Source organism: Garra rufa, chromosome 12 (genome assembly GCF_049309525.1).
Source record: "Garra rufa chromosome 12, GarRuf1.0, whole genome shotgun sequence".
NCBI classification, from domain to species: domain Eukaryota; kingdom Metazoa; phylum Chordata; class Actinopteri; order Cypriniformes; family Cyprinidae; genus Garra; species Garra rufa.
In genome coordinates, this window is record NC_133372.1 from 23,208,877 (window position 1) to 23,223,302 (window position 14,426).

Here is a 14,426-nt window from a genome sequence, read left to right on the forward strand (position 1 = left end):
AGTGTTAGAAATATAACCTAACCACTGTTTTCTAGTTGTGCCCTCGTTTGGAAGGAAAACAAAGTACTTTCGCTTTTGCTTTCCCAATGAAACACTGTCTCCACAACATGGCGGTACTACTCTACTAAACTATTACAGCATGTCCGTGGCGGCCTGATAAACTGGTATTAAACTGATGTTTGATAAGTGTCCTGTCCTGAACACATGCCCATGTCCATATGCAATCGACTAGAGATTTAATGACATCAACATTTGAATTGGTCAGTCAAATCTAATGGCCTTTGGGATGTTAAATTGCAAACATCTTGTTTTCTTTAAAGGGAGTGTCCATGGCGGCGTGACAAAGTTCAATGTTTTGCCATGGGAATAGAAGTTGTTGTAACTCAGATGTACAATGTCCGATCTGCCCCAACCTACACGTGTTCAATAGGAGTCCTGGCCTGAACACATCTGCAGGCCAATATTCAATTAACATCATAGCACCACCTGTTGGCAACAGGAAATATCATGCTTTGCACTCAAACATACCATGTTTAATCTGCACCAAACTTCATATGTTTGATAAAAGAGCTGTCCTGCAGACACCTACATGCCAATATCCAGTTATAATTATAGCAACACCAGCTGACAGCAGAAAGTAGGGCTGCACGATTAATCGAAGGCGATTGTCATGTGCATTTCGTAAGTAAAGCCGGTTGTGAAATCAGTAGTAAAACTTCAGCATCTGATTTCAGATGTAGAAGCGTGTACTACACAAAGCTGTAATTCACCGACAAGATACGCTATATCGCATTCATTATCGCAAAGGTTTTTATTGCGCAATAATGAAATCGAAAGAAATGGTTCTGTGATAATAACAGCTGTTTGCGTAGCTTCTCATTGAACTGTGTTCTCATTGAACTCAATTGACACTGTGTAGTAAATGGCACTACATCTGAAAGCACATAAAAATACTACATTTAATAACATGTTTTTACTCTGAACTCACTTCATAACATCAGTCAAGTGTTTGAAATAAATCCTTCTGTGAGATGATGTGGCTTCTTACACAGAATAAGGCACACAACATATTTCATAGTATTCTAAGCAGTGATAAAGGCATTGCATTGTAAATATACTTTTTTATAATAAAAATAATGATAAGAAGCAACCATATATTGTTGTAGTCGTGTGTTTTTAGTCACCTTGAATCAATGAAAGCAGTTAAATCCTCTGTTTATTCAGCTGAAGGGGCATTTCCTGGGTTTCTTCTTCGGGGTGTATTTGGAGTTTCCGCACGAGAGCACCCTCTGGCCTTCTGAAGAAGATTTACTGTTAATCACAGAGCCGTGTTTCTCTGAAAGATACACATGACAATCGCAGCCTCTGCCTAATTGCGATTGCGATTTCATTTTGATTTATCGTGCAGCCCTAGCAGGAAGTTTGGCACATATAAATTACTTTTTTTTTTTTTACCACTTTTAATGCATATTGCTCTTAGTTAGCTGTTTTACAAAAGCCACCAGGTGGCGGTGAGCCTGGGTTTGAGGGCTCTTTCAACGCTGTTTTCATATGATCTTCTGTTCATTCTAAGTTCATTTTCACCTATAATTCTGAACCAGCTGTTTTTCATGTTTATTCAATTTCTGCTGTTTTTATTCTTCCTGCTCTGCGCTGCGGTGCAGCCCCTTCAGCGGCTTGGGCCCGTATCGCTGCTTACAGCTATATATTGTTTTCTGTGAGTTTTCAAAAATGGAATTCCATAAGCCTTATGCTTATGTTGTTTTGTCATGTTTAACAACAAACTGTTTTAGCTCTTGAATCTGACAGAAGATGAGTTCTTCTCTGGTTAACAGTCATGTTACGCTGTGTTTTGCCCCTAGGGCAACAAAGTCTCGAGGGGCAGCATATAATGAGGCTTGGAGATGTCCCAATTAAGACTTGGCACTGTATTATTTAGCCTATTCTGCTAGAGTAGATAGTGGGCTTATTGAGTAAAGCGAACTATATTAGCATATCATTGAAGACAGGCCCAGACAGCAGAAAAAGAGATGATGTGTCCTACACAGCTGTGATCTTTCAGTATGAAAGACAGATTATTGCTCTTGCTGTTCGCTTGCGGCCCCACATCTGTCTGAGGATCACATGCCCTTATTTTTGCCCTCTGCTGCTTCAGTGTACGATGCCCCAACAGTCCACAGCAGGGACCTGAGAAACAAGGACCCCAGTCTGTTATTCTCTGTCCCTTTTGCCCTTGTGATTTCAACTTAGATTTCTTCTCATTCTCAGAGTTCCAAGGGGCCTCGTCTGTCTGGCTTTCCACAGTCTACAATGGATAATCTCTGGTCTTTATTCATAAACTGCCCCATTAAATGCTCAGTTCATCTTCTGTTTATTGATATGGTTGAAGGAGGGGGGTTTCAGAGTGGGGGGTTTGTAACCTAAAGGCACGCTAGTCCCCGTTGCTATGGAACCCCACCGGCTCCACATTGCGAGCAAGGCATGCCATTATTCTCCCCCTGTCGAAATGTGCTGCTTCTTCTGACTCGGGGTATTGTGGAGCGCACAAGTGGCCCTCAGAAGAAAATAGCATTGCAAAGAAAGGCTGAGGTCATGGGTCACATTAGAGCCTTCCCATCGCAAACCATGTTTTTGTGATCAAATTTGTTGGCGACACAAAAAGAGGCACAGTATCGTATCTCAGCCTAAGAGAGTCGAGTCTTAACTCCATTAAATTCCACTGCCGCTCAACAGAAGCTACTGGTTCGCTCTCACTTTTCAGGCAGCTGTAGGAAAGCGCAGGCAGCGGAACGAACTCTCCTCTGCTCTACTCAACTCTTCACTACTGCACAGGCTGCTGAAGGATCAACACTTTGGTGAGTCTCTCAGTGATTTCATTTACTTTCTCTGTGTTTGCTCTCTAGATCAGTTGAAACTTGTTTGCATGTATTCTTTAGAATTTTTTGTACTTATTTTTTTTTTTTATCATTATTGATATTGAGACACATTTCTATATATATATTTTCCTAGTTTAAGTGCAATCCATTTAATCTATTTTGGTATTTTTTAAATAAAATTACTGCATTGTTTACAAGCATGTGATTTAAATAATTGTATGTACTTTTTTATTTAAATGTTTTTTTTTTTTTATTACCATACTGTGTTTTTCTAGTTTATGTGCATTTCATTGTAACTGTTTATTTTTATGTACTTTTTATTGCATATACATTACCAGTCAAATGTTTTTAGACAGTAAGATTTGTAATGTTTTTTAAAGAAGGCTCTTCTGCTCATCAAGCCTGCATTTATTTGATCCAAAGTACAGCAAAAACTGTAAAAATGTTTAATAGTTGTGCTATTCTATTTGAATATATTTTTTAAAATATATCAGGATCATTACTCCATTCTAAGATTCTGATTTGCTGCTCAAAAAATGTATTATTATTAAGTTGAAAACAGCTGAGTATATATTTTTTCAGGTTTCTTTGATGAATAGAAAGTTCAGAAGAACAGATCTGAAATAAAACTTTTTTGTAAATATTATGTATATTGTCTTGTTTAATCAATTTAAACCATCCTTGCTAAATAAAAGTATTTTTTTTTTTTATAATTTTAGATAAATACTGATCTTTAAATCTTTCTATTTATCAAAGAATTTTGATAATATTAATATTAATGATAATAATAATAATAATAATAATAATAATAAAATGGACAGCAAATAACAATATTAGAATGATTTCTGAAGGATCATGTGACTGGAGTAATGATGCTAAAAAATCAACTTTAAAATCACAGAAATAAATTACATTTTAAAAATATATTCAAATAGAAAAGTTATTTTAAATAGTACAAATATTCTATATTTTACTGTGTAAAATTGCTGTACTTTGGATCAAATAAATGCAGACTTGCTGAGCAGAAGAGACCTCTTTAAATAACATTAAAAATCTTACTGTTCAAAAACTTTCGACTGGTAGTGTATATATTATTGCATCTAAGGTAAGTTTATTGCTTATAGGAGAATGTCTTTAAAAGGTCATTTTAGCACTGCATTATAAAGTAAAAGGTTTAGGATTAGTTAGCCAAGATTTGCTTTGCTTGAATGAGCAACGTAAGTCAAAATCACTTCAGGGAATCAGATATAAAATATACCACAGGAGATTTTGTGCTTTCTACTATTCATATTTTGCATATTTGTGCATTTCTGTAAAAAAATTTTCTGGCTGTTTTACCTTGAGTTTTGGAAGCGTTTTGGTCCACGCTGAGCTGCAGTTTTCAGCTTTGGTTAATCTGCAGTGTGCCTCACGCCTGTGATTACTTCTGCTTCTTTTGTGTGATGTGGTATATAGGAGCATTAGTGTCACATTGCAACCCCAGCCTGACCCCCACTTATTTCTTTAACACAAAAGTGATTTTGTATTGTTGCCAGCCTGTGGAGAAGCCTTGTTCTTCAAGACTTTCGAGTTTGGGCCATGCTTTTTTCCAAGCTGACCACGGAACACTTGGACTGGTGCTGCTGAATTATAATTTTTCATTGGAAATTCTCATATTTTGTTAGACTGACAGTGTTTTTCCTGGATCACACGATATTGTTTCGTACCACACACCAGAGAAGCACCAGAACCATTTATTAACATCTGGATTGCTCAATCACAAATCACGCCTTTTGGTCTCTAAGCTTTTTGTTTTGTAGTTCTCTGCTTTTATCTGTTTAACTTACTGGAGGGTTTGGCATGTTCTGGGACTTGAAGATTTTTCTCCCCCTCAAATACAAATCCTGCAGCTCTTTCTTATGGCAGGACCTTGAGACACTCCTTTGTACACACCCACTTCATGTTAGTCTGTAGTGTTCTGAAAATATTGATAAAGCGTCTCCCTATTATTCCAACTCCTGTGAGAGGATATTGTGAAATGTTTTGGTATGTCATGAAGAAAGGCTCTTAGCGCTTAATACAAATGGAAAAAATGTGTCTTTTATCCACTTTATGTCGGCTTCTGGTCTTATCCATATCCAGATATGATATTACAATTTGGTGTTGTTACTTCCATGTTGAAGGTTGGTTACTTCCATGTTAAAGAATAAGGTGGATATCTTTCAGAGAAGTATTCCAAACTTAGTTCATACATAAACTGAGATTAATAAATTCTGTAGAAGTATTGTTCATCCTTAGTGTTACCAAAAAATCCATACTATCAGCTACGGCTCCAGTAGTAACAGGTGAACTTTTCCCCTATATTGAACCTTTCTTAAAAAGGTCTTCAGCTTATCCCTGCAGATGCTTCATTCGGCCTGATTATTAATATAGCAACTGTTATTGGATGGCGGACTTGAATGGATGCCTCTTCCAAACGCTTAATGAATCTAAGGCAGGCTGTCCTGTGCACACGCCAATGATTTGACAAAGCAGAATGCCACGAGGACAGCTGCTCAGACTGTAAGCAGATAGCCGGGAGTGGCTCTGGTTTGGCCACCGGATGCACCAGCACCTTCATGCAGCGTAGCGTAGAGGTGCAACGAGTGTGTAGTCAACTGCTCCGCAGGGACATCTGCTTACACTCCTGAGAGACACAAATATCTACGCATCTGAATTGATGCCAAACACCCAGACAGCTGTAACACTCCCTCCCTCACTACTCAAAGTAAGCGGAGAGGATAAATATTTACTGCTGCTGGAATAAAACGTACTTAGTGTATCACTGCAGCGTCCTTTGCTCTGTTTTGGTAAACATGTTTGGACAACTGGCGACTTTGGGAACATATTCCTCAAAGCAGATGTGATCTTGTTCTTTTCTGAGTTTTCTTTTTTGATTTCTTATAGCAACTTTTTGCATTCCATCTAATGCAAAACCTGGATGCAGCATAGGTTGGTTTCGATATGTGATGGAAGTGAGTGCCAAACATGGACATTTTTTTCTGGACACGTTGATCTATACATTTTTAATGCTTTTTGTAGAAATCTTTAGTAAATAATTTATAGCTAGCATGGCTGCTATTCCCTGCATGGAAATTATGCAGTCTTGTCAAGTAGACCAGCTCTCTAGGGGCTCCATCTCATACATACATGCATACGAACATACATACACACGCACAAAAAAAAAATGGTTCTTGAGGTGCTATAGAGCACCACTACGGTATAAAGAGCCTGTTAAGCCCAGTATGGTTTTTCAGCAGTTTTTTTGGGGTGTTTGAGGTGCTATATAGCACTACTACCATATAAAGAGCCTGTTAAGCCCAGTATGGTTCTTCAGCAGTTCTTTGGGGTAGTTGAGGTGCTATATAGCACTACTACCATATGAAGAGCCTGTTAAGCCCAGTATGGTTCTTCAGCAGTTCCTTAGGGTAGTTGAGGAGCTTTATAGCACCGCTACCGTATAAAGAGCCTGTTAAGCCCAGTATGGTTCTTCAGCAGTTCTTTGGGGTAGTTGAGGTGCTATGTAGTGCTGTTACCCTATAAAGAACCTGTTAAGCCCAGTATGGATCATTAGCTGATCTTCAACAGTTCTTTGGGGTGGTTGTTACCATATAAAGAACCTGTCAAGCCCAGTATGGATCTTCAGCAGTTCTTCAGAATTTTTTTGGGGTAGTTGAGGTGCTATATAGCACTGCTACCATATAAAGAATCTGTTAAGCCCAGTATGGTTCTTCAGCACTTCTTTGGGGTTTTTGAGGTGCTAAATAACTTGCTACCATATAAAGAACCTGTTAAGTCCAGTATGCTTCAGTGATTCTTTGGAAAAAAATGTTGAGAAATGTTTTTTTTTACACTCCAGAGCAGTATATGAAATTTGTTACATGCTGCTCAAGTAACAATTGTGACCCTGGACCACAAAACCAGTCTTAAGTCGCTGGGATATATTTGTAGTAATAGCCAAAAATACTTTGTATGGGTCAAAATTATTGATTTTTCTTTTATGCCAAAAATCATTAGGGAATTAAGTAAAGATCATGTTCCATGAAGATTTTTTGTAAAATTTCTACTGCAAACATATCAAAATGTAATTTTTGATTAGTAATATGCATTGTTAAGAGCTCAATTTGGACAACTTTAAAGGTGATTTTCTCAGTATTTTGATTTTTTTGCACCCTCAGATTCCAGATTTTCAAATAGTTGTATCTCGGCCAAATATTGTCCTATCCTAACAAACCATACATCATATGATGTATACATCTCAGTTTTGTAAAATTTAACCTTATGACTGGTTTTGTGGTCCAGGGTCACATTTCTTATAATTTGTATTTCTGTGGAAACGGTCCTACATTGTTTTCAGTATTTTTTTAATACTTGTTTTAAAACAACAGCATTTAATCGTTTTTTTTTTTTTTTTCTAAAAAAAAAAAAATTCTAAAAAAGTTTTTTCTGTCATGTTTATCACTGTTATGTTTATTTTACTATAATAAAAAATATATAATTTAAAAAAATACTAAAAATGTTTTTCTTTTTCTCTGTTTGCAGTTACAAACATGGAATCCCCCCTGACAGAACTTCCCACCTTGCTGCCCAATGCATCCATGGAGAGTTGTCCAACTGTGGACAATACAGTGGAGAACATGATCTTTGGATTCTACTACATCATAGTTTTCCTCCTGGCAATGAATGGCAATAGCCTTGCCTTGTGGATCTTCGCCCGCCAGAGAAGCAACTCTTCTCCAGCCAACGTCTTCCTGCTCCATCTTGCTGTGGCTGACTTGTTTTACGTCTTCGTTTTGCCCCTCAGAGCCACTTATCATTTAACCGGGGGACATTGGCCATTTGGTGAAATTCCCTGCCGTCTCGCAGGATTCTTCTTTTATGTCAACATGTATGCCAGCTTGTACTTCCTGGCTTGCGTCGCAGGCGATCGATACCTTGCTGTGGTACACGCTGTACGTTCCCTCAAGGTCAGGCGCCCTCGTTTCGCTCACTTCGCAAGTTTTGCACTATGGGCTTTGGTGATAGTGTCTATGGCACCTCTACTTGTCACCAAGCAGACTGCTGAAGTCAACGGCTCTACCGTATGCTTGCAACTGTACAGAGAAAAAGCCTCACGGCGTGCTCTCGTGTCTCTTGCTGTAGCCTTCACACCACCTTTCATTGCTACACTGTCTTGCTACCTGCTGATAGTGAACAGTCTGCGGAAAGGTTCAAGGCTGGAGCCCGCACTGAAACTCCGAGCTCTCCGCACCATTGGTCTGGTCATGCTTATCTACATAGTGTGTTTTTTGCCCTATCACTTAAGCCGTGCAACCTTTATCCTGGGTTATGGACATCCAGATTTATCCTGTCAAATCAAAAGAGGACTAGCCCTGGCTAACCGGCTCACTTCTTCTCTAACCTGTCTGAATGGGGCTTTGGATCCCCTGGTTTACCTGTTTGCAGCTGAGAAGTTCAGGGGAAGTGTTCGTAGGATTTTCTGCAGAGACAAGTCAGGGGGATCTGGCGCTACAAGTGGGGACCTGAAAGGCACACATGAGAGCTCTCTGAGCGCAAAGTCTGAGTTCTAAGCAAGTGATTAAAATCATACAACGGTATGAATATTCTTCATCAGTTTTAGGGATTTGGCCTGCACTCCCTGATGGTGTATGGTCAGTTAAAGATCAGGAACTTTAAACAGCCTTATAACCAAGCATGTGATTTGGACAGGTTAAAGCAACTGTATGTAAGTTTAAAGATCCGATTTTAAAATCACTCTGATGGGACACTGGCTTATAATAAGGCGAATGGCTTCTGGTTTTTCCCCCCAAACGACCATTCTAGGAGTTTTGCGAGTGGGTACGAAGGCTGGATTGCTTTATGACAACAACAAATGCATGTGCACAGCTATCTGCTGTAATTACCATGTGAATTTCACTCACTTAAAGGGGATATTAATAAGAATTTTCATGTATTAAAAGCTTTTTACTGCCAATGTCTAAACAGCTTGCATAGAAAATAAAAAAAACAAAAACACAAGACCTTCCCAGACTTTCTAAGCTGTCTATAAAAGCCTGTAGACCATTTTTTTGGGAGATTTTTCTCGTGAAAATCAAAAGGACGTTTTCATGTGTTCCCAAAAGAATGTATTCCATTCCATGACACATGAAAGGAATACTTCTCTTCAGGTTAATGCTAAAAGACCTATTCTGTACTGTAACTGTCATACAAAAAAAAAACAAAAAAAAAAAAACTATAGACTATAGTCTCACATAGCCAGACTACTTAACATAGCAGTGTAATTTTATTATCTCTTTTGCCGGTGAATTGTAGAGCTGGTGAAAACTATCCAAATCGCTATGATCATATGCTTTAACTGCTTCCCTTTCTGCTGTCATTTTTGCTTTTGTTTGCTTTGTTTATTGTGTTATTGAGAGGAAAACGTGCAGCACATTACATATTCATCGCAATGTCGCTTTTAGCAGTAAAAAAAATAAAAACAAGCTAAAATTACGAGATTAAAGTCGTAATATTTTGTGAATAAAGTTGCAATTATAAGGATAAAATCGAAATATTTTGAGAATAAAGTTGAAATATTTTGAGAATAAAATCAAGATATTTCAAGAATAAGGTTGAAATTATGAGTCGAAAATAAAGTCCGTGTTTTGGAAATAAAGTCAAATTATTTTGAGAATAAAGTCAAAATTACGAGAATTAATTCTTAGCATTTATGAGATTAAATATATAATATAAAAGCTAATACTTTGTTTTATATTAAAAGTACCAAAAGCACATCATCGTTCTCAGTAGTACGACAGCATTTCAGTGGCAAAAAAAGATAAGTTAATAAGATTACAAGATTAAAGTCATAATATTTCAAGAATAAAGTTGAAATTCTGAGAATAAAGACGAAATTACGAAAATAAAGTCAAATATTGCAAGAATAAAGTCATAATATTTTGAGAATAAAGTTGAATTTACAAGAATAAAGTCAAAATTACGAGAATAAGTAAAAATATTTATGCTTAAAGTCTGAGACTGTTTTTTATTAAAAGTACCAAGAGCACAAAGCTTATTGCTATTATTGGGTGGTTGGCACACTACAAATAGGCCTAAAGAATGCAATTGAAGACGTGAAATATTTCAAAGCGTACTGTTATACTGGCAAGTATAACACATTGTATGATTTCTGCTAATATTCCCGCATATATTCAAAAAACTTCCGGTTGCCTGGCAACTTCTCTAGGTGCTCCCAATCTAGGCCATTTGCATGTGCAGGCTATACTCTCAAAATGTTATAACTTTAATTGCTACGATTTATTTCTTGTAATTTCTACTTTATTTTCGAAACATTTTGACTTTATTCTCGAAACCTTTAGACTTTTTTTGTCAAAATATTTCAACTTTATTCTCAAAATATTTAGACTTTATTCTTGTAATTTCGATTTTATTCTCAAAATATTTAGACTTTATTATCAAAATATTTAGACTTTATTCTTGTAATTTCGATTTTATTCTCAAAATATTTAGACTTTATTATCAAAATATTTAGACTTTATTCTCGAAATACTCTGACTTTATTCTCGCAACATTTTGACTTTATTCTCAAAATATTCTAACTTTATTCTCATAATTTTTGACCGTTTGTTCTCAAAACATTTTGACTTTATTTTCAGTACATTTCGACCTTATTCTCAAAATGTTTCAGCTTTATTTTTGAAATATTTAGACTTGATTCTCAAAATATTCTGACTTTATTCTTGTAATTTTGACCTTATTCTTGTAATTTGGACTTGATTCTCAAAATATTCCAGTCTTATTCTCATAAATTTGAATTTATTCTTGCAATATTTCGACTTATTCTCAAAATATTACGACTTTAATATCATTTTTTTTTTTTTTTTTACGTGGCACTAAAACGCCACCTTTTTGCTGCAAAGGTATTTCCAACTTTAAAGTTCTAAGCAAAGAATGAAAAAGAACTTTGTCATGCACATATCGGGGCACATTAAGTGTCTTGTACGTTAGTTGCATGGCCATTTGTAAAATGTATGGGTCTGACTTGTAGTTTTACCGATTGCTGCACGTTCATATGCTTGCTTCTGCATTGAAGAATAAGGTGGATGGCCTGGAGGGGGCTCCAAAGTTGCAAAAATACACAAAACTACATACAGTTGCTTTAAAATCAAAGTTATTTGGGATGGTAGGCTACAAGTGAGTGTTACGTATCAGTGAGTTCCCAGAAAACAAAGGCTTAAGAGAGCATAAATTGTGTATAGACTGTGTGCTGCCTTTTAAAAATTAATATTGTGTTTTTATTAGCATATTAATTGCTAATGACATGTTTTGACCTAAAGTTTTTAAGCACGTACTTAATGAAATCAGTTTGAAACTGACTAATGAATTTCAAACTTTGTGTCAAAACTACACGTATAATCATTTTTAACAGCCCCCAGGGGGATTTCTGGTTATAGCACTCTTAAGCTGTGGTAAGAATGTGTGAAGGTGAACAAACCAGTGAGGATCTGAAATGAATACTACTATGTATTATTATTATTATTTTTTTACATTCCTTGAGGGCTATTTGTTATTATGGCTATTTAGATGCATGTGCACTTCACACTACATAGTTAATTAATATGTTTAATGTACCTTTTTATAGTTTAAGGTATATAGTACAGATTTTTTTGAAGGCATACAATACAGGTTTTGTTTTCCCTTGTTCAAATGAAGTTGATGTGTGTCATTATTTATATTATTATTTTAATTACTGTAACCAGCTGATATATAAAATATAAAACATCTTTTTAGTGTCATCATACTTCATACTTTCATTAATGTTTCTGTATCTTTCAAGTAAAATCGATTTATGAGTCAATTTGTAAATGCATTTAAATCAGCTGAATAAATGTAACCTCAAGGTTATTGCGGTTTCTTTGTTAAATAAAGTAAGTACATTCTTAGGCATTTTGGTGATTGCAATTACTAATCTCACTACCACCAAAAGTGACAAAGAACTTTGTCACATCTTCCATTAGTCTTCCTAACACTTGACTTTTGAGTATCGTCTCATGTGACATCTGCTAATGACAATAGGCAGAATCTTGTGAAAACGTACGCTATCTACAGAATGCATCGCACACGCTCTGTCCCACCACACTGTGGCCGTCACCGCTGAGCTCTTATTGACAGTAGAACATAACTGCTTTCTTTAGGGCTGTGTGCATGCGAGAAATACACAAGATGGAAACCACCAGGCTGAAGCGGCTGTTTCACTATTCAGGTTCTCTTTCTCATCATGTGACTCAAACTGTGAGCTGTCAGCAGATTATTTTCTCTCTCTCTGTCTGACTCGCTCTGTCTCTGCTTCTCTTTCCTCATATTTGTGCAAGGCTTCCTGTCCATTAACGTAACAGGGCATCTTCACAGAGAGCGAAGAAAAGAGAGGAAGGGGGAACTGTAATGCGTGTGTGCAGTGTTGCTCAGGATTACTCAAGAGAACTTGGCATTACGATCACAAAAGAAAACAAAAGATTTACAAATGAATCTGATTGTAACTTTTTTGCTTCAAAAGAGGTTTTTAGCAGAAAGTTTGGTATGCTACAAATCAAAATACATCGTTTGAACTTTTTTTTTTCTTTTCAAAACAAGTGTCAAAATGTGTTTATTACCTCAAAGTACAATCCCTTTCAATAATAAGAAATGGCCAATATTTAAAATTCTTGCACTGATCTGCTGCTTTCTGTTATGCCAGTGCTCTTTTTTATAGGATTACATTTTCAGTCTGCGTCCTCCGTATTCCAGGAACATAATATTATTGGTCTAACAGCATTCATCAGTGACAAAATAATTGCGATGGCTAATCAAATCAAAGTAGGCCGAAAGCAGTAGCTTTAGCCGTTACACTTTTTTGCCTAGTGGTTGCAGGCATGCCTTCTAGTGGCTTTGGTTTCTAGTAGCCTAATCATCTAGTAAAACATCTTGATTAGCTGGTTAGGTTGTGTTTGAATAGGGTTGGAGTTAAATTATGCAGAGCAGTGGCCCTACAGGAATTGAGTAACGCCCCTGGAAAATGCGATATCGCCCCCCAGGGGCCTATTTTTTTCAAATTTCTCACAGACCTTTTGGACCGCGAGTCAAACAGGCCCACCAAGTTTCATTCCAATCGGCTTGTGTTAACCTTGTCAAATAGGTGCTCAAATTTCATCGGCGGCAATGTTTTTTTTAGATATGCAAATGTCCTTATAGACACTTGTGGAACTTTGGACCAAGACTGTGCCCAGTGATCTTCATGTTGTTAGGACAAATTGTTGCGTAGGTATTGCCATTCTTTTTTTTTTTTTTTTTTTTTTAATAAAGATTTATTTTTGGCATTTTTGCCTTTATTGTGATAGGACAGTTCAGATATGACATGAAGCAAAGTGGGAGAGAGATAGGGGCCGGGAAAGGTCCTCGAGTCGGGATTCGAACAGGGCTATCGCTGCCCACGAGGCCATCGACGCCGACGGTATAGCCATTCTTATGTTTTTTTTCCCTCTGATAGCTCAAATGGTCAAGTTTCATGGTTTTTGTCCTGTTACTTCAGATTGAGCCCTTACATAAGTTTTCTAAGTTTGGTGAAGATATCTCATTCTGTTCAGGAGTTATAGGTATTTTACTAAAAGTGGCCCTGCCCCTTTCTAATGTTTTGGGGTCCCTTTGTGACCTTTGGTTCCAACCGAGTGAAAAACCTAGGACTAATTCACAAAAGTAGGTGCTTCAAAAAAATCCAAAATACCTGAAAATTTCATTAGAAACACTTGAGCCTACGACTGACGGTTTAGGAGTTATTGGTGATTTTGTACTTTTGATCGCTTTAGCGCCCCGTTAGGCCGATTGGAGTGAGCCTTGGTGACGTTGTCCACGGTGTGAGTACTACCATCCCTCCAAGTTTCAAGTCTCTGCGATTACGGTTTTATGCAGAGATTGCTGATCCTTAGCCATTTTAACAATTACAATAGAGTTTCAGCGCTACACGCTTGAAGACCTAAAAAGCTTTAAAAGAGGCGATATTGCCCCTAAGGGGCCGGTTTGTTTCAAATTTCTCACATACCTTTGGGACCACAAGTCAAACAGACCCACAGAGTTTCGTTCTGATCGGCCTCCATTAACCTTGTCAAATAGGTGCTCAAATTTTATCGGCCATGTGTTTTTTGAGATACACAAATGTCCTTATAGACAATTGTGGCACTTTGAACCAAGACAATGCTCAGCGATTTTATTGTTGATAAGAGAAATGGTTGCGTAGGTATAGCCATTTTATTTTATTTTTTCCTTTTATAGCACCACAAAGTGGCCATGCTTCGCGAATTTTGTTGTGTGACCTCAGATTGAGCTCTTTCATAAGTGTTCTGAGTTTGGCGAAGATATCTCATTCCGTTCAGGAGTTATAGGCATTTTACTAAAAGTGGCCTGCCCATTTCTAACGTTTTGGCGTCCCTTTGCGACGATGAGTCAAAAGTTCAACTTTTTAAAAACAATTATTGATATTCACTCTGTAGAGAGTTTTTCTGC

The 14,426-nt window shown here is 37.0% G+C and overlaps 1 protein-coding gene across 1 annotated transcript; it reads left to right on the forward strand.

Annotated features, from left to right (window-relative positions):
- Window positions 1-2,690: 2,690 nt before the first annotated feature.
- Window positions 2,691-10,453, forward strand: gpr17 (G protein-coupled receptor 17). Its single transcript, XM_073852190.1, has 2 exons — window positions 2,691-2,855; window positions 7,437-10,453. The coding sequence occupies exon 2, from the start codon at window positions 7,445-7,447 to the stop codon at window positions 8,462-8,464; it is 1,020 nt and encodes a 339-aa protein (XP_073708291.1). The 5' UTR covers window positions 2,691-2,855; window positions 7,437-7,444; the 3' UTR covers window positions 8,465-10,453.
- Window positions 10,454-14,426: the final 3,973 nt, after the last annotated feature.

Bases quoted from the DNA above. Each gene is read 5' to 3' on its own strand.
- gpr17 (XM_073852190.1), top strand. From the start codon at position 7,445: ATGGAATCCCCCCTGACAGAACTTCCCACCTTGCTGCCCAATGCATCC.